The sequence below is a fragment of the Drosophila pseudoobscura genome, chromosome X, assembly GCF_009870125.1.
Source record: "Drosophila pseudoobscura strain MV-25-SWS-2005 chromosome X, UCI_Dpse_MV25, whole genome shotgun sequence".
Classification (NCBI taxonomy): domain Eukaryota; kingdom Metazoa; phylum Arthropoda; class Insecta; order Diptera; family Drosophilidae; genus Drosophila; species Drosophila pseudoobscura.
This window is the reverse complement of record NC_046683.1, coordinates 67,981,467-68,007,853: the sequence shown is the minus strand read 5'-3', so window position 1 is coordinate 68,007,853 and position 26,387 is coordinate 67,981,467. Positions and strand designations below refer to the sequence as shown.

Sequence of the window (26,387 nt, the reverse complement as noted above, 5' to 3'; positions counted from 1 at the left end):
CGAAACGGTAGGGGCTAGGAAAAAGGAGAAAAACATATTGAGCAGAACGACAAAGTTGTTTTTGCCGAACAAGCACAATACTCGTAATAGGCACATCTCTCCGGGACGATTGGATGGAGCTGTCGAATCCTGTATTCTCGCAGACTGATTTACTACCCATAAATCTGGCTGAACGCTGGCTTTCTTCCAGCTAAATCTAAACCCACCATTTGGGGTCTAATAGAAGACAGACCCAGTTACAGAGACAGACATCAGACGCTGCTACTCATATTTAACGGCTTGTTTGAAGATCTGGAAAATACGTATTTGGGCTTTGTTCTCTTATCGCGTTGTTTTCCACCGCCGCATCGCCAAGTGAGTTTTTTATTTTGCATTCTGGCCTGGCTTTTAAAAGTTAATTTCAAGGCTGAGCTATTCCAGAGCAGCGGTGTGTATTCCGCTCTGCGATGCTGCTGGGTTGTCAGCGCGTTGAAAGGTTTATGAGGGCAACGAATTGTTGCAAAGGCGCCATCCAACAGGTATTAAGGACTGGGATGCTGGGGGGTATCAGAACTAGTTCCAGAACCCTTTATACCACCCGTGTGGCTTGGCATTTAAAAAAAAAAATTGTGGGGAATTTTTTCTTTTGTTGAGTTTTCCTTTTTTTGCCTGGCTTTTCTTTTCTTAAAGTTTACCTTCCTTTTTCTTCCGTACACTTTTTTTTGTGGGGCTGTGCAAATAGCATCAATAAGCTTTAATAAGCTCCAGCCACGTAGCCACGCAGCCACGAAGATGGCATCAGAAGTTTCGATGTGTGTCCTGGGGCGTGGTACTGGGGCTGGGACACTAGATTATCAAGTGGTATTTTGTGTGTGTTTGTGTATGTGTGTGTCTCTGTATGCGTTTGGTTGTAATAAGATTTCGGAGGTTGAGCAGACTGCGAATGAGACGCTCCTTAACATGCATACGAGTGAGAGAAGTACATAGGTAATATCGTGTGAAAGCGAGCGTTAATTAAGTGGCAACATGCATCTCTAGCTGGAACTGGGATGCCAGAATTAGCACAAAACAACGGCTACAAAAGATGCTCCTTTTCTGTTTTTCTGGGAATACTTTTTGGTAGGGGAAATACGGAATAGTTGTAGTTGTAGTATCTAAAATGCCAAACGTAAACGCAAACGCAAACGTAAACTCAATCTTAACTCAAGTTCATTTTCTTGCATTCTTACCAGTGGGTGGTGGTGATGTGGTTTTAGTGTGTATCTGTAGTCTTGCTTTAATGCAGTTTACATTTGTTGGATATTTATTTGTATGCCGTTTGCGTAAATATATATGTGATTGCTGTTAAGCTTCAATTTGCAGGGATTTGGTTTTTGATTTTTTTTGTATTGTTATTTGTATAATTTACAAAGGTATTTTTCTGTTTTCATTCGTCTGTTGTCTGCCAACCATTTTCTTGTCTGTTCTGTGGTTTCTGTTACGGTTAAAGTGGTGCAATGTCGCAGAGTGGCAAGTGTTAAGTGGCTTGGTGTTGCTCGAGAGAGTGGTGGCAATTTTTCAATTGAGTTAACTTATGCAAAAGAACGTTACAAAATAATCGTACTGACTGATTGGTGTGTGCCAAGGTCTTTGAAATTAAGGTGGTTTTAGGTTAGTGCTTTTTTGTTATTATTAATATTAAAGATTTCCTATGATTTTGTTGTTTTTGGTTTTAATTGAATTTTGTGTTTTTTTTCCATTGTGTGTGGGGTGTGTCAAAGCTTTGATAATGAGACACCGATATTGTGGCTAATAGTGGAAAAGATATGGAAGAAGACATTAGATAGATAGATAGTTCGAATGAGAGAGAGATAGAGATAGTGATAAATATATTTATATGTATGTATATGTATTTATGGAGCATAAGAGTGTACAATGCAATGGCTGATGTATATTATCTATTGTGGCATTAATCATTATCATGAGACACAACTAGCAGCAAGGCACAGTTGAGGATTAAGGAGGATTGTGAGTGGAGTGACGTAGCGTGGAGTGGAGTGTAGTGTGCAGGAAACATAGAGCAAGAGTCAGAGTAGAGCGACAGAAAGAGAGAGGGACAGAGAGAGTCTCCAGGTTCGAGATCTCCTTATGGTTCCAGTGTTGGCAAAATCATACAAATTATAAGCAGAGTCTCCAGCTAGAAGCATCTCTGAGGAGTAACTCTTCCTTGTTACCCCATAATACCATTACTTATGCCATAGGTAATGTTAAACAATATCAATAACCCCTCTACTCACGTCGTGATCCCATGCGCTTGTGCTGCTCAGTGCCCAGACTCATGGTGCGTCCCAGTTCGCCGCGGACAGCCTTCAAGGATTTCAAGATCTCATCCGGATCGCGTCGAGCAACGGAAGAGCGACGCCGTCCCGCAAGATACGATGTGGGTGGCGTAGCCATGGCGTCCTCCTCGAGCCGCTGCTTTTCGGCATCCTGGAAACTCGATCGACGCGAGCCCGGCAATGAGCGCGAGAAGTCCTTGCCCAGCTGGTAGACCTCCACTTCCATGGTCTCCGACTGCGATGAGCCGCGTCGGGAGCCCGCCATCCAAGCGGTGTCGGGATGCAGCAGCGTCGCCCCATCTCCAATGGAGTCTACCTCATCGGAGATGGATCGCTGCATGTTATAGTCGCGCCTCAACAAGCGGCTGACATCACCACAAGGTGCCCCGGCCCCGGCTGCAATGGAGCCACGTGGTGACACACTCGGCGACTTGCTCATGCTGATGCCACGCAATCCCTTGATGTCGTCCAGCCGACACCAGATCGCCTGATCGTCGAGGAAGGCCTGCTGCAGCTCGATGCTGCATTCGCCCAAGAATATGGACTCGGTGTGCGGCACCAGATCCCACAGCTGTATGTCTATATAGCGATCCATCAGGCTGTCGGCCTTGACTTGGCCAAATGTCAGTGTGGCATTCCAAATGGGATTCTGTGTGGGTCGACTGACCTCCGTCTGTTGGACACTGCCATCGCCGCTGAAAAGGGGATTTAAAGAGATAATGCAGAAAGCAGAATTACGCAGATTGAAATGAATTATGAGGAATTAATAATGGAACTAAAATCACTTACCATTTGGGCAGAATACGGACCTTGGCATACGCCTCCGGCAGATTGCCGTGCCCGTAGGCCTCGTCCCTAAGCGCCAGATCATCGGCAGCCATCAGGGAGACGACCAGCTCCTGTCGCTCTGCGTGATACCAAACCTGAATCTGGACGCGTCCAGAGACCATCTTTTCGCGTGCAATTTGCTCCTGCGGCGGATTGAAATGCTCATTAGTGGGGCAGACAGACATAGACAGAGAGACAAAGCGAGAGCACACACACTGTCTGAATGTGGAATGCCTACTACTGCTGCATCTACATATGGAAGTTCTATAGAAAATATATATATATGTATGTATATGTTTCATCAGGATTCATCAGCCTATGGCCTACGCAACAAGAAAATGCAGTAACTGCACGACTTTTCGTCTTGCCTTGCCTCTATTTACAGTTGTTGGCTGATTTCTTTGCTTTCTCGTTGTGTGTGTGTGTATTGATTCTTGGGTGGGTGTATGTATGTACATAAACTGAACAACGAAATTAAAGCAATCAAAACGCAAAAAAATACTAACTAAACGAGGCAAAACCAAGTGCAGGAATAGCAATAGCGAGAGAGAGAAAGAGACATAGGTGGGACATGCTATATAAATAGCAGTGCACTTCGCCCTCGGGGGGCAATAGATACGGACGCACATAAATATAATGCAAATTATGATGCGACCACACACAAACACACAAATTCAAACAAAAACGAGGCATGTGCATGTGCTTGCATTAAAAAAAGCACACACATACTTTTACAGATAAGCAAACCGCACCGGAAATACAATCTTCTATTGAGGATTCTCTATATCTCTCTAAAACCCCCGCCCCCCAAAAACGGAAATCATTGTGGTGCAGTGGCGCATACAATTTCGGTGGTGTGGGTTTTTCTGTGAAACCTACAGTACAGTACAGTACATGTATATGGGGTAATTGGTAATAGCGTGGCTTCCCCATATAACATATTCATAGCGTGTACATGGGCTCACACCCACACTCACACCCGCACCCACATTAAAACAGTACAAATACTAGCAGCAGCCGAGAATTGACGGCTGGATCTGCAGCAGAACCGGAAGCCGTTATATTTCTATAACGTGTACCAAACGGAAATGTAGCGCGCACACGTAGGATAACACCACACATGCAGACCGACGGACCCTGTGCCAACTGCGAACTGTTGCTTGGTTGTTCGGTAACTTTTTTATGCCCGAAAAAGAGGAAAATTATTACTATATGCCGTTACGCCGCCCACTCCCTTCTATCTCTTTTTCTCTCTCTCTCTCATCTGTGGAAATCGAATTCGTGTCGGGACTGTTTATAAGCCACAGAGTGCCGGAGAACGAGACACTGATGGTGACGGAGACGGATGCGGGGTGCTCTCTCTGGTGCTGGCGCATTTATTTTTATCTACAGGTAAGCAGGCACATGTACTTGCTGGATTATTGGAGTTTTTCAGGCATCAGGCAGTGCCAAGGCCAGAGCCGGAGCGATAAAAGATTAAGCGCTTGAAAACTTTTCAACCCAGAATGCCTCCATGTGCCTGTCGATAATCATAATGATGAAGGCTCCCCACCAAAGTGTCAGTGGGCGAGGGGCGGTTCTCAATTGTTGTTAAAAGTTTTCTAATTTTCGACATTTCGAGCATTTTATGCCTCCAAGTTGTCAATTAAAGGGCGACAGGGTAGGCTCAGCCACCAAATTCTCGTCGCCAAACCCGCCCTCCGCAGCACCTGTTGCTGATAGAGCCAGAGCGGGGGCTAAGACAAAAAGTTAACTGTTGCCCCGGACGGACGAAACCTTCCACGGGCCGCAATGAAAAACTCGTACGCCAACTTGACACCTGCCCCAACAACAACATTAACAGTTTTGGGTCTTCGGTGCGCTGCTGCAAAACTTTTGCCAGTCAAGAGGAATATTGCGGTTACATTTTGCCTACATCTATTCGAATCTTTTTTCCCGCTGCAAAAGGTAACGGTAACTCAAATTGACAGAAAAGTTTGCGGCAACGGTGCGTATGAATAATAAACAAGCATAGACATGCCAGAAAATGGAGGATACACACAAGCACACACAGATAGACGAAACATACAAAAAATATACAAATATATACCGACAATTATACAAAAATTATAAATATAATTCATATTCTATATATACAGGGAAAACCTAAGAACAACAATACAAAGAACAAAGTTTCCAGGCATTCAATTGGAATTCGAATTACGAGTGCGAGTCTGCTATCAAAATTGGGGAAAAGTCATATGCAAATTGTAAATATAAACATTCAAAATAGCAATCAATCAATCGCATGGCATTGAGGCGTTAAGTGGGGTGCGGGAGTGCGCGTGGGGGCTGGAAGCAGCATAGCTCATAAGACAATCACTCTCTGCAATCGTTTTGGATCACAGTCATAATACTTTCGGTTGTAATTTGTTTCTTTTCTTCTTTTTTTTTTTGTTTTGTACATATATATTTTCATTTGGTTTTACTCGGGTTTTAGTTTCAGTTTTAAGATGCTTACCCCCATTTTTTTGGGGGATGCTTCTGTTTCGGTTTCAGTTTCTGGTTTTTTGGTTTCTTGGTTTCTGGTTTTATTGCATTTTGGATATTTGGTATATATTATATATCTGTTTATAGCCATAACTCGTGCCAGCTGGGGTTACATTGGTTTTGTACAAACAGGAAATGAAAAATTGAGTTCAATGTTCAGATACAATTATAGCATATGTATAAGTTTATATAAGTTAAGTAGTAAGTATGTGGATTGTTGTTGTTGTGGTAGCTGTTTGTTTATTTATATATATATATTTGAAGTCACTAGTATTTTGAATCGCAAGTCGTTCAAGAGAAATTCTAATCGGCTCAAGACGATTTGCAAGAGCCACTAAATCACTAATTCAAACAAATTCGTAGGCTTAGACGTAAGATTTATGCAAATTAATCAAAATGCAAAACAAAACATAAAAAAAATTGTGACAGAATCGAATCGAATAGAATCTAATGATGAAATCAACTCAAATAGAATCGCAAATCAAACTCAAACATTGTATCGTGTGGTGTTTTGGTGTTGTTCGGCGATCCTAGAAAATCATGGACTAAAAAATGGCTGCAGCTTGATTGGCCTGCTGGATCATCATTATATTATGATCGTCGTATATTAGAATCATGGTAACATTACCACACAATAGGCTTTTGTTTTGTTTTCGACAAATTAGCAAATTCGAAACTAAAAGGCATTTAAGCATTGGCACGATAGAGACGATAGAGTCTGTCTGTGTGTGTTTGTATGGTACTGTATTTCGCGTTGGGAGGACATCTAAAAGGAGAGAGTGTAAAGGGAATACAACACTATAGTTCATATATCTATGTACATATATGTAGATGAAAGGGACAGAGTGGGATATTTAAAGAGTCGAAGTCGGGTAATATGCAACCCAAAACAGAACAAACCGAATCGAAGGAAACGAAACGAAATGAAACTCAGCGAAAATAAGAGAATGTAAAGGTGAACATTTGCTAAGCGAAAGCCAAACAAAAGCTCACAGATTGACAGAGAAGTGAAAGTGGAAACTGTATACAGTACAGGGGGGCTTGGCGGAAAATCACAAACAAAAAAAGAAAAACCACGGCGTATACGCAACTAAACGAATTGTAACCAAAGGAAAGAACAAGACAAATGAAAGCTTAACAGAAAGTAAAAGAAAGCTCACTTTACAATACATCTTGTTAGGGGCTGGTAGGCTGTAGGTGGTAGGTGGTAGGTGGTAGGTGGGACTGGGGCATTACAGAATAACTTATACGAATAGAACCTAGCTATATTACACTTGAGGACGAATGTACAGAGAGTACTTGAGAAACGAGTTGCTTTTTTTCATTTACCATTAGATTGATGGCTTCGGGCAGGGGCGACGGGTCAACGGATCTGCTGCTGCTTCTTCTGCTACTGCTATTGCTGCTGTGCGAAAGGATAAAGCAAGTCCATGCTCAATTCTTGGCAGGGATTACAATTTTTTATGTTTTTTTTGTTTGTTTGCAGTTAAATAGAGAGACTTTATTTTTCACGTTTCTTTTGCTTGTCTTTTCGCTTGTTAGATTTTAGATTTAAGATTTACGATTTAAGATTAGGGTTCCTAGCACATTTTGGTGCGCATTGGTGGTATACGCATTAAAGACTAATAACTGGTTTGTATATGGAATATATAGATATATGCATGTACTATATATATAGTATATAGAAGGTATAGTGGGCCTATCGTATATCGTATAGCATGGATTTTGACCTTTAAGTGAGTACACGATTACATTGTACATAGTTCCTTTTTTTTTTTTAATTTGCTCTGCATGCCACACACTGCACAGTACTTTTCGAAATTAGTTTCAAGCTATCCAATCTACACAAAAAAAAACCACAAAAACAATGGCCACTGCAACAAGTGGCGCTACAAGTGTGTGTGTGTAATACAGTCATCAGTTATCCTTGTACATCTTTGCATGGATACATAGAGCTATATAGCTTGTATTTATTGTAAAGGTTTATACATTTAGCACATAATACAGTTACAATTACAGTTATAGTTAAAGTTAAACGTATAATTAGGGTTACAGTTACTATTACAATTACAGATACAGTTCGAGTTTCAAGTTTGCTTTCGCTTTTGCTTTCTTGGTTTCATAGTTTCATGGGTTATAAAAAAAGAGTCGTGTGATCGAAATGAAAGTTAAATGTTATCACCCATCTGACAGGAGTTACACAGCTACAAAAGAGCATATCAAACAATTAATTCAATTGGTTCTCCGCTTCTGCTACTGTCTCTGCTTTGCTCTTCTCTTTCTCTTATTCTCTTTCTCTTGTACTCTTTCACTTAGTTTCTTAAACATGGATATGTAGGTGGGCTCTCAGCAGAGTTTTCTGGCTACACATAGTTCGTTTCTACTTCTACTTTCACTTTCAATTCAACATTTACAAACACATCAACACATCACTAACAGCGACATACACATTAATACAAACGCATATATGTATATGTGTATATGTATATGTATACAATGGTGTATACAGTAGAACACACACAGATATAGTGTATATAGTACGTATGTGTAATATGTAGGCATGTAATTGGGTCTAGAAATGCCCATACATATACATACATATATTCATTAATACGGGTATAAATCTACATATATGTATATATATATATATAGTATATGTATGTATATAAGGACTTCTTCGGGGTTGGGTGGGTTCTTTGGCTCAAAAACACAGACATTTAAACATTTCAACAACAAACTACTGGTTTTTTTAAACTTTTTTTTCTCGAAATGTGTTTTTTTTTGTCTTACTAATTATGTCATAAAGTCAATAACATTTAAAACACACACAAATATTGTTTAAACTCTGTTTCGCTACAAATTTTCACTAATAACATTTATATAGATTTCGGTTTAACTATATATATATATATATACTGTACTGTATAATAAGTAACTTTATAGATTCCGGCCCCGGCTGAGACCGAACTCAGACAGTCGATCGATCGATCGATCATTGGCGGGGAAATTGTTATTAAGTAGTAGTTTAAGTGGTAGTAGTAGTACATTTTAGTTTTCATTTCATTTAAAAATTCTCTGTGGATTCTCATGTTCCTTAGTTATTATTGTATCAATTCGTAAAGCCTAGAGATCTGTCTGGTCTACACAAGCGGCGTATATTCGGCGTATAACGTATTTACTATATTTCGGGGGTGGAGGAGTTTCGTTTTTTTTCTCAGGAAGGGGGGCAACCCTCGGGTCGGTTGCTATCAATAGACACGAATGCTAGTTAAAATTCTATAGATATTTCGCTTAAAATTCTATTGTTTTGGTGCTTGTCCTTACGGGGGTTCGCTGTGGCAATTCGATTGCCACAGGAAGAAGAATGTTCAACAAAGGGGACAAAACTGATTTGGAAACAAAGAACGAACGAGTATATATGTTCTAAGTATATATCTATCGGGTACGAGTACGATTTTTGAGCATCTGATCTCTCTCTCTCTCTTTTTCTCCCTTTCTGACTAAGTTTTAGTGGTTCGCTTTAGTAGTCTGCTTATTTTATCCTCTACGCGATTAGTTTGGGCACAAGTAAATATATATAGTATGCACGTACGTACAATATAGTAGATATATATGTAGGTATGCACATATATTTTTTGTTTCTCGAAATCGCTAAGTACTACCAACACCGAAAAATAAATATATATATGTTAGGTACATCTTGTGGTTATAATGACAGAAAATAGCAATGAACACATTTAATTTATCCATTTTGTATGGTTAATAATCAAAATTAAAACAAGTCGTAGTCGTAATCTTAAGTCAAATTGAAATCAAAACAGAAATCAGGTAAATGTTTATCTTGTTAACTACTGTTTAAAATGTGTTTAAAAGTATGTACGAGTATGTGATTACCAAAAATGAAAAAGATTCCAAAGGATTTGATCGTTGACTAGAAAACGGTGATTTTTCATATACATATGTATATATATAGATTTGTTTATATATATAGGTAGATTATTGAAGCTGCAGAGTTCAATGCATTTTGAGCACATTGTGAAAGCTAAAATCGTGTGTGTGTATGTGTGTGTGGGAGTAGGGGGAACACTGCTGCAAATGCTTAAGCTGCATTTAATAGCTATTTACGAGTATATATATAGTATTTATCATTTTCTTCATGTATAGTATATATATATATTAATATATATTTTCACTTTCGTGCAGCGACTGCTCCTCGTGCCTTACGCAAATGAATAAAACGAAAAATGTAGTTTTATACCGGAGTTTTTGGTAATTTCCGTCTTGTTGGCGATGCTGGTGATTTGTCTGTGGTGGTTTCGGGGTCTATATATATAATTTTTTTCGATTTTGTAGGAAGTAACAAGAAACGAGAGCAACAAATGAAAAATTATGTAAATGTTAGAGCTGTTAACATAAGTACAAAGTATATAGTACATAGCACGTATATTTATAGTAAAAAAAATTTTAAACGTACAAAGGTTAAATCAAGATACCTATAGAGACACTTACCCGCAATGAGGCCAAGGCCAACGGGACCATCGCCCGAACGTCGTGGTCCGCTCTGACCACCGGCATTGCCGGGCGGCAGATTCTCATCGAAGAGATCGCACATTCGAAAATCGGTGGCATGCTCCACCAGCAGCTCCACAATGTCCCCCGTGCGATCCATGATGGAGCAGACCTCTTCGAAACTCCGGTCGATTAATGACATCCCGTTCCATTCGAGTATCTGTAAAAGTGTTTGCTTGTTTGGGTCGGTGTTTTTTTTTGGTATTCAAAAATTAAGCACAAATCATCATTCATCGGGATGTTAATTTTCGGCTTTAGCTGTTGACAGGCAGTCATCCATCTGCTGGGAGAGTGCTCTGCGGTGAGCCACACATCAACACTCCACCGATTGTGTGAGCTTCTCTGTCACTCCGCATGGTCTATACCCTTTATACCATTTTTTCCCATTTTTGCGCTTAAAGGACCTTCACTCACCTTGTCCCCTTGCTGCAGGCCATTCTTCTCGGCCGCTCCGCCCGGCACCGTCCAGACAATATACGCAAAGAGTCGGCCATCGGCTCCGGTCTTGCCTCCGACGACGCGCATTCCAAAGCCACGTGCTGCAAGAATAGACGATGTCAAAGATTTAATAAGATCCAAGAATAGGAACTGAGCCATAAGCGCTCAGCACTGGAGTGATTATAGCCAACAAAAACTAGAAGCCAAGAGCAGAATAATCAATAGAGAGAGAGAGAGCGACGCTCAACTGGAACTTCGCTAAGAGGAGCAAATCTGGAGATTGCCGCTCGACTGGGGACTAGGCAGCAGCCACGTAGTGCGGCAGATACAAATTTCGAGCATGTGGCAACAATTTGCGTTGATTTCATTTGCACTTTGTAGTGCCCTGCTCACAGTCGCGCTGCCACTAGCGTCCCCAAGAACGATGCGTATACGCCCTGTTTTGTCGTTTATTTGGTTTGTTTGCGCTTCTCCTCAGACCCAAGACCCGAGTGTCTAGCAAGTTTTTTTTGCTTAGTCACCGTCTTCGGATTCGTTTGCCTCCTACGCGCGCTCTGCTCCTCTCCACTCCGTAGGATGGATGTGGTTCTGTATATTTTCGGAGAATTTTTCCCAAAAATTTGGCACAAAATTATTTGTTCTTGTGGGGTCTTGGAGCTAGGACTTGATCCATTTGGCCTGATATGCCTGCTGTCTGAGCCTCGACTCTGAGGTTTATCGATATTTATTGTACATTAAGTATGCGAAATGTGCGACAGGCAGTCATAGTAATAAGGGATACCGGTACTGAATCAATTTCCCTGCCAAAATCCAAACAATTTAATTAATTTAATTGCAATTTTCGGCGCTGGGGTGGGCTGGCATGTGGTGGGGTTTGTGTAGTTCAGTTTTAGGTACTTATCATTAGATGGGAGGAGGAGGTATGGGGCACAGAAAACTAATTTCAACAATTTGTGCACCGAAAACTTGCGAAAACGGATTTCCGGTGCTCGCTGGCTGTGGCCCCGAGGCCTGGACAGCCCCGACATTCAAGCGCTTGCTGCAGACAATGGCCAAGAAAGTTAACAAGGAACCGGGAGCGAGAGACGGAGAAAGCCAGGCAGGTAGGAGCGGCAGCAGCATCCGCGATGACAATGAAATTGTGTCGTCAAGGTGAGCGAGCTCCTTGGAGCAGCAGCAAGGACGACTGACTGCCTGCCATCGCATGGAATGGTAGGGGGGTCCAAGTTTTGTGCCTCGGAAATGGTGGCAAACTCAGAAGTATGCAATAAAAATGTTGCGCATCCGCCATTGCTGTTGATTCAGGCGCATTGATACCCAATTAGGGGATAAGGCAACCAACCAACATCATCTTCCGCCTGCATCCTCCGTTCGTCTGCCCTTGTTTGTTGAGTGTGTTTTAATCAAAAGTTTTTTTTTTCGTCTGCCCCCACCGCTCTAAGACGACAATAAAAACGATATAAATAAGACGCAAATCCTTCTACTGTCAGCAGGCAGGAAAACGACAAAGAAAATTCCGCTGCGGATAGCGGATGAGAAATCCTCCCTTATCTTCCCCCCACGCCTTGCAGAGTATTCATTCGATGACGCAACAGTTTTTTGGGTTATGCGCAAGAAAACTCTTTGTGCCACTTCTCCATTGGGCCATTTTCCATTCGAGCCGGCACTTAACATGCACGTAATTCGTTTCTGCCATAAAACCTTGAGCTGAGCTGAGCTGAGGTGAGGCGCGGTCCATCCTGACTGTTTGGCTAGCTGGCCTTTTGTCTCATTTTTCGACTGACCAGCACAGAACCCACGAGATGTGTGCTGTTCATTTCCCTGCCCAGCGGTTTGCGCATTTTACGATACAATTTGTTTGCCGGATACCCAGTCATTTTTTTGGATGTGGCCATTATTGGGATTTAATAAGCTAAACGAGCCACACACACACACACACAAAAGCTATACAACAATTTTGTATGGTCTTTCAGGGGTCCAAGGGATTTTTCCTATTTGGAGCATCCATTTCTTTTGTTAGTCAAGGGACAGAAATACTCGCACAATGCCAATATGTTTACAAAATTGAATCTCAAAATTTGTGTGGATTGGTACGTAACAGAGAGGAAGGTGCGACGAATAACCTACATGGACATCGGACTCATCGGAGGACGAGTTGTAGTTCAACGAGTTTAAAGTTTCTCTCTCTCTCTCACGTCGGTTACTTTGACAAGTTTTTAATTTGTGCTCGGATCCCATGCACCTGTGGACGCACAGTACCAGGCCAGGGACACACACTGCTCCACTGCTGCGAAGTAATGACATTAAATGAGCGAACTTTCACACACACACATACACACCCCCATTGAACGACTTAATCGATGCTTACCTTGCATCTGCACCCTGCACCCTGCACCCAACATTCTTCCTGCGGATGACTCATGAGCGTTAGTGGCTTCTATCGGCTGTCATAAAAATTGACTCTTAATTAAACTAAGAGGGGGGAAAGAGGGTGAGAGCGAGAGCTGTGGCAAGATTAAAGCAACTCCGAAGGATATATGTATAAAGGGAATTGCTGCTCGTTTAAAATGTACTGCCTTATGTTGCAGGACTATGAAAAGGCACTCAACTGGACATCTAATGACTGTTGTGAGTACTGCTGTGGACTTTGGGGTCACCTGTTGACAGTTGAGGGCACACACGCAATGCTACAGTCAGAGCCACAGCCACAGTGGCGAGGTTCGTGATTTGCAGTAATAAATGCGTGTGTGTGTGCTTGTGGCTCGTGAGGCTGCATAAAATTTCATTAGGCGTGTTAAGGCGCCATTTCGAGCTACACGTCCACATCCTGTGGAGAGTCCTGTTCTTCATCGCCCCTCCCGCCTTTCGTCCTTCGCCCCTGGCCGATTAACAGTTGCTATGGCAAACGCTTAAACTGTTGCATAATGGAAGGCACAGTCGAATGTTGGCTGGCTGTTTGGAAACAGGAAAAAATTCAATTACATGAACCATTCGCCAGCAGGTGCTACTTGTCACTGCCACTGGTGTTTTAGTACATGGATGGCCATCGGGATTGGAGGGAACCTAATTAAACTCTTCAATTAGTGGAGTGTACGAAAGCGTAGTGCAGTTGCTAATTACGGCCCACCTCTAACACGAACAAATGTTAACACAACGGCAACAAAAAAGAATGTGTACCATGTTCGGCATTTCAAATTATAAGGTATCACATCTGGTTGTTCCTTCGCAGCGCAGCCTTTGCTATCCTGTCACAACCTTGCGCAAGTCAATGTATCAAGGCAAATTGCAGCACAGCTGCCACAGCCGCAGCCTTCTGCATGTACGAGTACATGGGTCCGTGTGCATGTCGGTTTGAAAGCAGTCCTTGTGGTTAAGCCACATGGCAAAGAGAAGAAGACGCTCCACCGTCACAAAGGTGGGATAAGGATAAGAATGTGGGTTGCTTGGGGATGGATCCAACAAATACCAGAGGCAGCAGTATCAGCAGAAGCCAAGGAAATGATTTAGCACATTAAAATTCCACTTGCTTCGTTGCATATCAAATATGCCGGGTAAGCAGCCTCTGTCGCGCTGCCACATTGCCACTGCCAATGCCACAGATAGACAACAGAGTCACTGGAAAGTCGGAGACTCAACTCACGATACGGGGAGGAGGGAGGGTTGGAGGTGGTTTGTCGTTGCTGCTGCTGTAGCTGCGTGTTGCGTACCACAGCTTCTGCTCATGCCTCTTCTGAGGCACCTTCCGTAGACATTTGTTTTATGATATGCAAATTGAAATTGTATATAAGCAAGCGCATGTCGCACAGGTGACTAACTGACGGTAAAAATGGGGGGAAAAACTCTCCGCTCAAACAACCAGCCAGCCAGAGAGTCAGCCAGCCAGCGGCTAGTTATTTTGATTGGAATTATAGGCGCTCGCTAGGATAAAAACATCCTGGTGCTCCTGTTGCTGCTTCTGTTGTTAGTTTAGTCGTATGTCTACCTGTACCCGGTCTGGTAAGCAAATTAAGACGAGAGATAGTTTTCTCTGAATATTCGACTTGGGATTCCTGAAATACACCCATATCCAACCCCCCATTGGATGAAATCCGTTGCTAGCTGGTAAGTAAGTGGTATATCAATTTACAATTTTTCAGTTTCCATTTTCCCCCTGCTGTTACCTTTAACCAGTTTTCTCCTAGTATTTGGTTATAGTATTTTATGATGTGTTGAAGCATTTTCCCCTCGAACTGTGAGACTGGTATGAAAATGGTAGCTGCTGCCTCTCTGGATATTAGACTGGGAGTATGCAAGCCATTTTTTATAGTTTTCGACTGCAAAAAGTGTTCCGTTCCGTTCGGTTCGGTGTAGGTTAGGTTAGGTTAAGGCGGCAGCCGGGAAGGGGAGATAGGAACCCCCGCCCTCCCCAGGCTCACTTGGACTAGCAGGAGGTCGGTTCGGCGTAAGCCATGCATGCATTTGGCCAACACACACTTAAACGTATTTATGTGCATATGTGCGCCTTATTATTGATGGCCAGCCAGGCATAAACTTTCCCACCTGCCATTTGGCATTTGGTCAGTTGTTCTGGTTCGATTTTTTTGTCTCTCTGTCTCGGTTCTCTTATTTGAATATTCTTTGGAATTCTAATAAACCCCCCGCCCCACCTCCTGATCACGTGCCATGTGCCACGTACCATGGATATTCGTATTGATTTTTTTTGTATGACCCGGTAATTAAAAATTCAGTTCGGCTTCTGGGCTGCTGACTGGCCTCTTGAGGAATGCAACAAAAATGCATATAATTAAAACCCGATCCATATCCACACGAGACACAGAGAGGCCACGAAACAAAGCACGGACATGGACACGGACAGGGACAGGGCAAACATACTCGTACATTTGCGGGGGGGTTGGGGGCAAGGAACAATGCCGAGCAGCTAAATGTCGTTGCAAGGTAGTACATATATGTATGCCTAGCATTGGGGGTGTCTTTGCCCCAGTGCTGCACTGGCGGAGCAAAGCAGAGCTCCGTTGAGCCATCAGTGTGTGGTGTGCCTTTATGTCGATGAAATCCGCTCAGTTGTTTAATCTGCTACCAGTTTTGCTTCCGCTTTGGGTTTCATTAAGGCCCACAGGGGCCCAAACGTTATTATTCCCTCTCCCTCCCTCATCTTTGTGCACTTTGTTGGGGGGATTAAGAAGCGTAGCGGTCTACTCCCAGAGACCCGCAGAGTCACAGAGAGGGTCTAGTGGGATGAGATGAGATGACAGGAAACGGTCGTCGGTCTGTCGAATTAGCATAGTCGAACGTTGTAATGAGTCTTGTTTACTTGGCCATTTCCTGTGCGGTCTGCGGCAACCAAGGAACTGGCAGCACATCCAACCGTAGCCGTAGCCGAAGCCAAAGCCGGATGGAAAAGCTACCCTTATTTGGGTAACCTACCCTTCCCCCCCACAACTCAGATTCAAAAATTAAGGTAAACCCCCTTCAGCTCCTAAGCTCACTTACTGCGGTGCGCCTTGTCCGTGGGATCTCGGCGCAAGATGATGCGCCGCTTTGATGCACAAATCGGTCCTGAATCTACGTCGTGTATTACAATGCGTATGGCCTCGCCATCCATTGAGGTCTGGCGGCGTGGCGCCTCCAAATCCTCAAGATTGGGGCCCGTAAACGCCGCCATCGGTGGTGGAATTGACGCGGGCGGTACCGCTGGCAAAGCCCCGCGATTCTGCAGCATTGCGATGTCGGGTCTGTGGCCAGAAGGAAAATTTGTGTTAGATGCGGTTGAGCCGCTGAGGAAAGGCTTTCTACTTTTACTTACAGCTGGGAGCCGCGTCGGCGCATGCGGCGGTCGTCATCTACCGTTAACACGGGACTTCCGTGGTCCGGCGAACCAGGCGAATCATCGTTCTGCATATCCTCGGAGGCGTGCGGCACCCGGAAAGAGGGTCTCCGCGATCCTGGCAATTGTATAGGTGGCATGATGCCGCCACCGCTGACCTCGCACGGCGACCGCTGCATTTGCTGCTGCTGGCCTCCTCCCCCCGACGACACTCCACCCTGGACCAGTCCTGGGGCAAACACATCGTAGGCGGACTTTCTGTGGGCCCCAAACAGTCGAGGAGTCAGTGCGAGGAATTCGAGGATGTTCACTGGATTCATTCTCTTACCTGCGCGGCATCGCGGGTATACCGAGTCCGGACCCATCCGCTGCCATGCCCAACGCCGGTCCACCGCCGCCCATGCTGCCGCCCACGGGGCCCGTTTTCATGTCATCGTCGTAGCTGTGCTGACGGGCCACTCGGGAGCCGCGTCTGGATTGTATACGCGACAGGGGCGCTCCGAAAGGTGGCTCCTGGCCATCGCCCCGCGGTGGACTGTTGGAGCGGCTGGGTGCCATGCTGCGGCCACCTTTTAGTTGCTGCGAAATCGCCAGAGAGAAACGGAGTAAACTTCGTGAAATGTAAACTTCTTAATGGTCGGGTCGGATGGCAGTCATAAAGTCTCGTTAGGGGAAACCTGCGTCACACCACGCCACGGCATGCCATGCCTTCAACTTAAAATTTAGGGTGGAAAAAGCTTACCCGTTCCAGCTCCTTCAGCGAGGCCGGCGATACGTCCGAGTGTCGCCGCAGTTCGGGACTTCGTGGCGGTGCCAGGGCTGCCCCATTACTGGGTGCCAATGTCTGGGTGCTGCTACCCAGCTTGGCATCCGAATGGCGGCGCTGCAGTGCCTCCATTACGGGCACGTCCAGCATCGAGTCTGTTGAGTCCTGCGGTATACAGACGCGAGAGGCCATTTTGCGGCGGCAAACGCTGCATCGCCACATGGTCTAAAGGGAAAACGCAGAGAGACAGAAATCAATTTTCCGTGGCTACGCGATATCAAGTATACGCAGCGCAGCGTTAATTAAAAGTCTAGGCTATGCGCGAAAAGAATTATATTTGCGGGCTGCTCACATTTATTGGTGAAACAGCGTGAAAAAGCTCAAGAAACCCATTATATGTTGGCCAGTTGCGTGGTTCTGCTTCTGGCTGTTGCTGTGGCAGCGAAAATAAACATTAATTACTTTCTGAACAAAAGTTGTGGCACGTTGCACGGGAAACATTCTATTTTCACCAGAGCAGGGGAAGGAAAAGGTACCACTATGGCAGGTGCCTCTTCGACCTTCATGGTGCATGCTGCAAGCATTGCACTTTCCACACACTTTCGCACAATGCTCGTTACATTTACACTTGACTGCTGATTCATTTTACCCCGGCGCGGCGGGCCCTTTAATCGTCATCTGTCCGCTATACGAAATTCGCAGTCACCTGTACCAGGAGGATACTGTCGCAATTTTAATTAAGTTGCCGGTGCTATGCAATTGGCCCGCAATGTAGGGGACGCGAAAGCGAATGGGAACGGAAGCCGCAGCTGCAGCTAGCGGCCAGGCACTGGTTTATTGCTTTTGTTTTCCCCCATTTTGCATGCACTGTAATTACGTAGTCGGTGTGGCACTCGTCTGGCTGTGTGTGTGGCACAGCTGCCAGTAGTTCATGATTCCATTGTGAAATCGACTCAAAATTTATTTCAAAGCTGCCCCAGGAACAAAGCAAGAAAATTTCTGATTTCATTTATTCTCATTTCATATGCAATTCTCAGAAGAGAGAGAGAGAGAGAAAGGGAAAACTAAGCCACAAAGGAAATGGGGAAATATTTCTGATTTAATAGAAACACATTTCCATTTACACAAAACGATTCTCTGACAGACAGAGAGATAGAGAGAGAGAGAGAGAGAGAAGAGAGAGAGAGAGAGAGAGAGAGAGAGGGAGAGAGAGAGAGAGTGAGAGAGAGTGCTTTATCTCTGCCTGCACTGACCATTACCCATTATCCATTATCATCGCCTATGACTGGGAGTTCATATGCGGCTAAAATGATTATTTCATGCTTCCCCCAGCCCCATCAGAAGGCAGCAGCTGCTAAATTTCCAGGGCGTAGCCAGCACTGCATCCAGGCCCATAATTACGCTCTGTTTCCTTGTGTGTGTGTGGGTGTGTATCTGTGTGTGTCCTTGTCGGTGTGTGTGTGGCTGTATTCATGACGCCCATGAACATCAATTTCAATTAGCCAAAGTGGCCAGGTTGACAGACAAACGTTAAACTTTGTGTTCAGGGCGTTGGCGGTCTACTCCTTGACAAATTGCCACGAAGTGAAGGCTATGTTGCCGGGGCCTGATGGCGGCTGTGGCTGCGTCTGTGGCCTTTTGGTCTATCAATGATCATTATTCGGCAAGTATTGACAGATGCTCCACAAGGTAGAGCGTGGCAAAACAACGGCCACAGCCACAAGGTGCAACACATTTTGGTCAGAGACTGGGGGGAGCGGGATGAATATGTCTATTTAATCTCGTTAATACGGCTTTTATCTTGTTAATGCTCCAGAGAGCGAGAGGCTATTGTTGCAACCCCCCTTGCAGCAGTGCTGAATAATCTAATTTGTGGTACGGCACTCCGTTTTGCAATCATTGGATGGCGTGGCACTCCCCACTCTTCCAACCCTCCATTCAGATTTTCATATTAATAAGGTGCTGCTGCATTTTAAGCTTATTTTTTCCACCGTTCACTGGATAGGATACTGCCCAATGGCCTGGAAGTCGCTTGTCCCTGAAACTCGGACTCGGACTGGAATGGGGACTGGATGTGGGACTGGGTAGTGGATGTTGCAGCCTATTCGGTGGTACTTACCGCATCCTCGTGCTCGTCCAGTTTGCTGTAGCTCGCACAGTCCTCGCACACCCTCTGCTGGCACTCGAAGCACGTCTTGTGGTAGTCGTCCGGCTTGAAGGACTTGAGGCACACCCTGCAAGCCCCAGCCCTGCGACCGGGCTCCTGTTTGGCCGCTGCCCCGCCACCACCACCGCCGGCTGTCGTGCTGTGGTTGTTGTTGTTCTGGCTGCCGCCGCTGCCGGATTCCTGTTGCTGTTGCTGCTGATAGCTGGGCGAGCCGTAGCTGCCGCTTGTGTCCGCATCCGTTGGCACCAACGAGGGGCGTGGCGACATTTTATTAACTTTGAAACGAAAAAAAACAGAAGGCAAAACACAAAGGGAGACAGAGAGCGAGAGAGAGAGAAAGATAGAGAAAGGGAGTAAGTCATGTAATCAATTTACGATCAAAGTAAAGGGCGCCCATAAATAAAAACTTGTTGATTTGTTTGATTCGAAATGTGCATTGGCAGGGAACTACATACAAATCCGTAAATCCAATCAAATATCAAAGGTTTTCTGTTTTCAACTCAACCTTGGATCAGCAAGCAGAGCCGTCAAAAGTGACAATAGCTGAATATCTTTAAATAAAGCGAATCGAACGAAGGTATATCTGTTTTTATACTTAGAAAGAAATTAGCTAGTAGATAATTACTAATATCTACAACATGCATGGAATCGTGGAGAAAAGTAAAAAGTTTTGGGTCTTCCTATGTTGTCTCCGTTCTGAGCCTCTGCGGAGCTCCTTCATCGAGGCGGCAGTTTGCTCACTGCCGTCCAACCTTTTGTGTCTCCTATCATCGCGTTCACCAGGTTGCTGGATGACAGCTGCCTACCAGTGACTCGCCATAACTCGCGCCTAATGCGGTCGAAGCGCCCGCAGTCAAAGATATCGTACTCAGCGTCTTCTGGGACTCGACCACACCACCTGCAGTGTGGTGAGTCTTCGTGACCGAAGCAACCGTATCTACTGAGGAGCTGTGTGGTATAAAGGTTCACTGTACCGTGCCATAGGTTTAACCAGCTACCGACATTTGGGATAATATGGTGGGTCCACCGGCCGTTTTCAGACATGTCCCAGCGGCTTTGTCAGTCTCTAAGACTCTCCTCTCCAGCTTGCTTACCGCCTTTCGTTCGTCGCCTGCATGGTTGTCTTTTGCCACTTGCTTGTGTGTATGTTTTGATGCACAGACAGCACTCAAAGTCAGATAAATATATCTCCATGTAATATAGGTTTTTTCCCTCATAAGAACTGGGGTATCGAAAACTTCGGCTCTCTCAACAAAGGCTCTCTCCTTCCTGTTGCCTGCACTTACCCTTACATTTATGTTGCGTTCGCGTGTTTGTGTTGTATTTCAACCTTGAGAAAATGGTGAAACAGTTTTATGTGGCCCGGGGAAAAAGTCGCGGTACATTAGTCACAGTCACAGTCAGGAGGCAGGGAGGGCAGGGGGCAAAAGAGGCAAACAGCAGTAGCAAGTATAAAGGCCCACTCTGCTCTGTTGGCTGTGCATTGCTCATACGCACAGTTGAACCTTGTGCTTTCATCTTTTGACGCTTGACATTTGCAGCCCGCAAAAGTGGCAAAGGAAAATATGAAAGAGCCTGAAACAATAAAGAGTCGCCAAGTGCTGCTGCATGCGGCAGAAAAAAACGATTGCACCTCAAGGCAGGCAGAGAGAGGCAGTGGGGCAGTGAGAGGCAGGTAGGACTTGGGATAATACGAGCGAGCTACCAAATAAAGTTATTAGGGCATTTGACAAATTTTTCTCTTTCTCTCGCAGTTCAGGTGCAAGAATTTTTTGGGGACGCAGCAAAAAGTTAGACTGCCACAAAAAACCTGAAAAAAACTCGTTGCTGAAAAATGCCAGTGGCAAGGTCTGGCAATGTAACAGTATGTGGTTCTCTGGTCCTCTCGTCCTGTGGTTGCAGCAGCTGCTGACCCTGTTGCATCTACTGGAATTACTGCGACTATCCTTAATTATGTGTGCAAGGAGCAGCGAAACGAGTGGCAAGATATTCGATCAAATTATGGGCACATACAAAAAGCATGACCAGCGTGTGGTGCGGTGTCGTTCGGTCTCCGTTTTACGATACAACTGTTGTAAATAAATATCATGAATTAAGATTTTATTTCTTTCTAATAAATCTGATGGCACCGCGCCATAAAATCAACAAGGATCCGCGCAGCAGTCCGTCGGCTGTTTTTGTGTGTCGTGTGCCACATCGCATCGCTCTGGCAGCCAACTAAAATACGATAAAAACGAGGGGGAACGTTGTGAGTTGCTGCGGACACCGCAACTCTACAGTTATACCCGATACTAAGTCAGTATGGCTCACCTCCGGCAGACGCCGCTAATATTAAACGACACGACAAAGAGTGCGTGCGAGAGAGACAGTCTAACCGTGACGTCGGGCGCTGCGTAGCCAGTGAAAATTGATTTGTTCATTTTGGCTATAAAAATGATCTGATCTGATCCAGATTCAGCAATCTGATAGATATGGTCATTATCTATGATTCTGCGTTTTTAGTTTTCCGGAATCTGCAATATTGTGGATGCAACAGATTTTCGTCTGTTTTGCGGGCGGAAGGGGGTGGGGCGAAATTTTGAGATATACGTTTTATAGTGACATCTTAAAGGAGTGTGTATACCAAATTTGGTTACTCTAGCCTTAATAGTCTCTGAGATTTGTGGATGCCTCAGACTTTCGTCCTTTGCGGGGGCGGAAGGGGGTGTGGCGAAATTTGGACATAAAACGGTGAAGGTCCGGTATCACAGGAGTGTGGATACCAAATTTGATTCTCTAGCTCTTATGGGTTCTGAGATCCTTGAACTCATATTTTGCAATTGGCAAAACCGACCATGAAAGCTGTGTGTTAAAGAGAGACAGAGCGAGAAAAAATGAAATTGTTTTCTTGATTCTGGCTATAATAATTATACGATCTGGTTCAGATTTTGCACTCTAGAAGATGGTCCGTCTGTCCGTCCGTCCGTCTGTCCGTCTGTCCGTCCCCTTCAGCTCCTAGTGCTCAAAGACTATAAGAGCTAGAGCAACGATGTTTTGGATCCAGACTTCTGTGATATGTCACTGCTACAAGAATATTTCAAAACTTTGCCCCATCCACTTCCGACCCCACAAAAGGCGAAAATCTGTGGCATCCACATTTTTAAAGATACGATACAACCAAAAACGCAGAATCGTAGAGAATGGCCATATCTTTTGGACTGCAGAATCTGAACCAGATCGTATTATTATTATAGCCAGCATCAAGAAAACAATTTCATTTTTTCTCGCTCTGTCTCTCTTTAACACACAGCTTTCATGGTCGGTTTTGCCAATTGCAAAATATGAGTTCAAGGATCTCAGAACCCATAAGAGCTAGAGCAACCAAATTTGGTATCCACACTCCTGTGATATCGGACCTTGACCGTTTCAAAATTTCGCCACACCCCGTTCCGCCCCCGCAAAGGACGAAAATCTGGGGCATCCACAAATCTCAGAGACTATTAACGCTAGAGTAACCAAATTTAGCGTCCGCACTCCTGTTAGATCTCACTATAAAACGTATATCTAAAAATTTCGCCCCACCCCCTTCCGCCCCCACAAAGGACGAAAAACAGTTGCATCCATAATATTGAGGATACAAGAAAACTAAAAACGCAGAACCATAGATAATGATCATATCTATCAGATTGCTGAATCTGAATCAGATCAGATCATTTGTATAGCGAAAAGGAACAAGTCAATTGGCAGTGGCTACACAGCGGCCGACGTCACGCTCAGACTGATTTTCTGTCTCTCGCTCGCACGCATTTTTTGTCGTGTCGTTTAATATTAGCGGCGTCTGCCGGATGAGAGCCATACTGACTTAGTATCGGGTATAACTGTAGAGTTGCGGTGTCCGCAGCAACTCACAACGTTCCCCCTCGTTCGTGTTGTGATTTGCAGTGACGTCGTTCCCCCGCTCTGCGGTCCTCCTGCTGTCCCCGCTACTGTCCCCTGCTGCTCTTGACACAAACTGAAACTGTAGCTGAAACTGAGGCTGTGGGTCTGTGGATCTGTGGATTCTGTTTCCATTGGCTTTTATTGACTCTGGATTTTCTGTGGACCTGCGGGGATTCGGGTCGTCGGAGTCACATTTATGGATACCATAACAATAAGAATGGGAGCTGCAGAATGGGAACTGAAGGATGGGAATGTCGATGACTTTGTAATGGTAATGCTGATGCATTGCTGTGAGACGCGACACTGTGATGGAAACAAGCGTATGCGGCAATATTGCGTGTGTGCGCCGTAAGCCAGAGAATGCTAGCAGGTCACTCGCGTTGATTTCTTCTAGATGTATGTCACCACTTGGTGGTGGAGGCCTAAGGATAACCAACAGCCAGCCACCTGTGAGGACCACCTGTGAGGTGGTAAACACTTACCTTTGTCCGTTACGGTGAGCAGCGACGAGGAGAGCGTAGCCTTCATCTTGTTCAAGGCGCCCGTATTGGAGGTGGCGCCGCCCGTGTCCGTGCCATGCGGCTGCCGATCGTTGGACGTCTCATCGGTGGCCACCATCTGCAAAACCGAAAAAGATTATAAAGAACAGTTTTGGCTTTGGCCAATATTTTGGATAGCCGACAACGAAACGGGGCGGCGGGCAGAATTTTTCCTACAGAAGTCATCCATCAGCTAAAAGTTTTGTATGTAAGTTTTTAATGTATGTTTTTTTTTGTTTAATTTCAAAATTTCTGTGGAAAAGCTTTAATTCGAGGCCGAACTGTTCCCTTTCAGTGGGTCACACGACTCAGATGATTGAAGTTTGTATTTTGTGCAAAATCATTTGCAGAAAGATTATTGCGGAAGGCAGAAATCTAGGAAAGGAAACTAGGATGATGTAATTCCCTTTTGCGGATTATGGCTCTTCCATTGGGGGGAAAACACCCTGGAGACACCTTTTGGAGTCCTTTCAGATTTCCGTTACGCTTTTCCGACCAGTCATAGCCAGTCCTTCGTCCAGGCAAGGTGGAACGTCATGCTTGGCGTTTTCTTTGATTTTCCGGGGAAAAACCTGCTCCTGCTGCTGGCGGTGAGGCGCAACAAATTGCCCAGAAATCGTAAAGTGCGGAAAGTAATTTTTGATTAAACAACGAAGGGAAGCCGAAACATAAACAGAAACCGGCTGATGCTGCCCCCGTCTCTACGGCTGCTGCTAGAGAGCCTTTCAAAAATTTCAGTCATTCTTTTTAATGCAGAAAGGGAGAGTGAAAGCAAGAAAAAGCGCGCGCGTGTGTGTGTGAGAGGAATAACAATTGAAAGGGCCGAAAACATAAGTGGTCCCACCACTGCCCTCTGCTCTGTCAGCGTTTTATGAAGTGGAAATTTTATATTTGCCAAAGCGCCGACGAGGAAACCGGAACAAACAGCCCAGCCAAGGCACAGACACTCTTACCTATAAAGAATACACACATGTAGATTGTAATAAATAAACACAGAGATAGAAACTGCTGGCGCAAATTACGCTAAGTGCTTTCGGCTGCATCATTTTCGGTTGCCTACCTTTTGGGCCTCCTAAAAATAAGATGGGGAGAGGGAGGCTGCGCTACCCCTCCCCCTCCTACTCAGCCACGAACTAGGCGCCATCTCGTGTCAGATTATGGCCGCTTTCTGCTACATTTTTGATGATGTCATTTGATGTCGGGAGCTTGGCAATATTTAAGCTGCGGATTTATGTTTCTAGCCATCGCCACCTTTGCCTTTACCTTTGCCTTGGCATCCAGCATCCTCAAGCATCTCTAGTATTCCACCACCTCTATACCCTCTGCATCTTGAAATCTTAGTGTAATCATCGTAATGAATAGTTGTTCGTTTGGTAGCCATATTTTAGGGGGATCCCCTTCACCCCTCCTTCATCACAAATTAGAAGCAGCAGCTAGCGACACGAGTACACACCTTTTTCACATGGCTCTGGCTGTGGCTCTCCTCCAACTTAATTTATATGCTCAAGTGGCTGTGGCCATTTTTCTTCAGCAAGAGTGAAGCCAGCTCTTCTTGCCTCACATTTTCACCACGCAACCTCTGGCGCTGTCGCTTTTCCTGCATACACAATTATTACCGTGTTAATTTTGTCATTTTCGCTTTTTTTGTCTGCGTCTGCGGGGCTTCCAGGGTCTTATGACCCGAAGCCGCAAATAGTTTCATGTTTAGTCCCGAAAATTATGGCGAGTTGGCGTTTAAGTGCTGCTACAGTCGCTGCCATTGCCACTGCCAGTGCCAGTGCCAGTGCCAGTGCCATAGTGAAATGGCTTGGTATGGCATGGCATGGCGGCGAAAACAATACTTTGGCTTGGCAGTATGTGCTCCCTTTATGGCCGCAAAGTATGCCATATAAAAGACGCTAGTCAAAGCTGGCAGCTGGCAGCTGAAAGGATCTTTTCTTATGAATGAAACTGTTTGCATACAGAGCAGCAGGCACCAAAGAGTCGCCCAGCAGTTGGAAATCAATAAGAAATGAGGCACAGAGTGAAAATAAATCACTTAAAAGTTGCTAGCAACAGTTCAGGTCATGTATATTTGTGGCAGGCACGCGCCGAGGCAGTTTCCTGTGAGCTGCAGCAGCCATACGTTTTGTTGCCTTCTTTCCTTCCACAATAAACTGCAGGCGAAGTGTGGTGCTAGAGTACGGCCGAATGGAGGGTATGTGTGTGCGCTGGTGGTGGTCGGTCAGTGTCTGGCCACAGGCGAGTCCACAGCTAGACATTAAGCAACCGCAAGGATTAGGACGAGGACGATCCATGGCATAGCATGGCCGGTCAGAGTGAGAGAACTTTACATCAGGGAACAATGTTAAGAAAATTGCTGCAAATAAACTGCAGCATCACCCTCCCATCTCCTCCATCTGATGTCTGCCCCCTCCGTGTATCCATGTCATTCATGCCTCACTTACTTTGTCCTTTTGATGTGTTCTGTGCAGTCCAGTCCTTCCCCCTCCTGGCTGTTAGGCATTTTGAA

The 26,387-nt window shown here is 44.9% G+C and overlaps 1 protein-coding gene across 3 annotated transcripts in view; it reads right to left on the bottom strand.

Annotated features, from left to right (window-relative positions):
• Positions 1–26,387, bottom strand: part of Fife (regulating synaptic membrane exocytosis protein fife) — a 75,238-nt gene that overhangs the window by 9,683 nt on the left and 39,168 nt on the right. For 2 of the 3 annotated variants that reach the window (XM_033382388.1, XM_033382389.1), the window contains exons 5-15: positions 23,819–23,954; positions 19,371–19,693; positions 17,228–17,476; positions 16,814–17,064; positions 16,465–16,743; positions 16,152–16,393; positions 10,638–10,762; positions 10,164–10,383; positions 9,913–9,977; positions 3,087–3,268; positions 2,256–2,992 (exon numbers count right to left, since the gene is read on the bottom strand). In XM_033382388.1, coding sequence (XP_033238279.1) covers positions 2,256–2,992; positions 3,087–3,268; positions 9,913–9,977; positions 10,164–10,383; positions 10,638–10,762; positions 16,152–16,393; positions 16,465–16,743; positions 16,814–17,064; positions 17,228–17,476; positions 19,371–19,693; positions 23,819–23,954 — 2,809 coding nt within the window. Of the gene's footprint in view, positions 1–1,208; positions 1,768–2,255; positions 2,993–3,086; positions 3,269–9,912; positions 9,978–10,163; positions 10,384–10,637; positions 10,763–16,151; positions 16,394–16,464; positions 16,744–16,813; positions 17,065–17,227; positions 17,477–19,370; positions 19,694–23,818; positions 23,955–26,387 lie in introns of all 3 variants that reach the window. The other variant, XR_004469886.1, reaches the window with a different exon arrangement.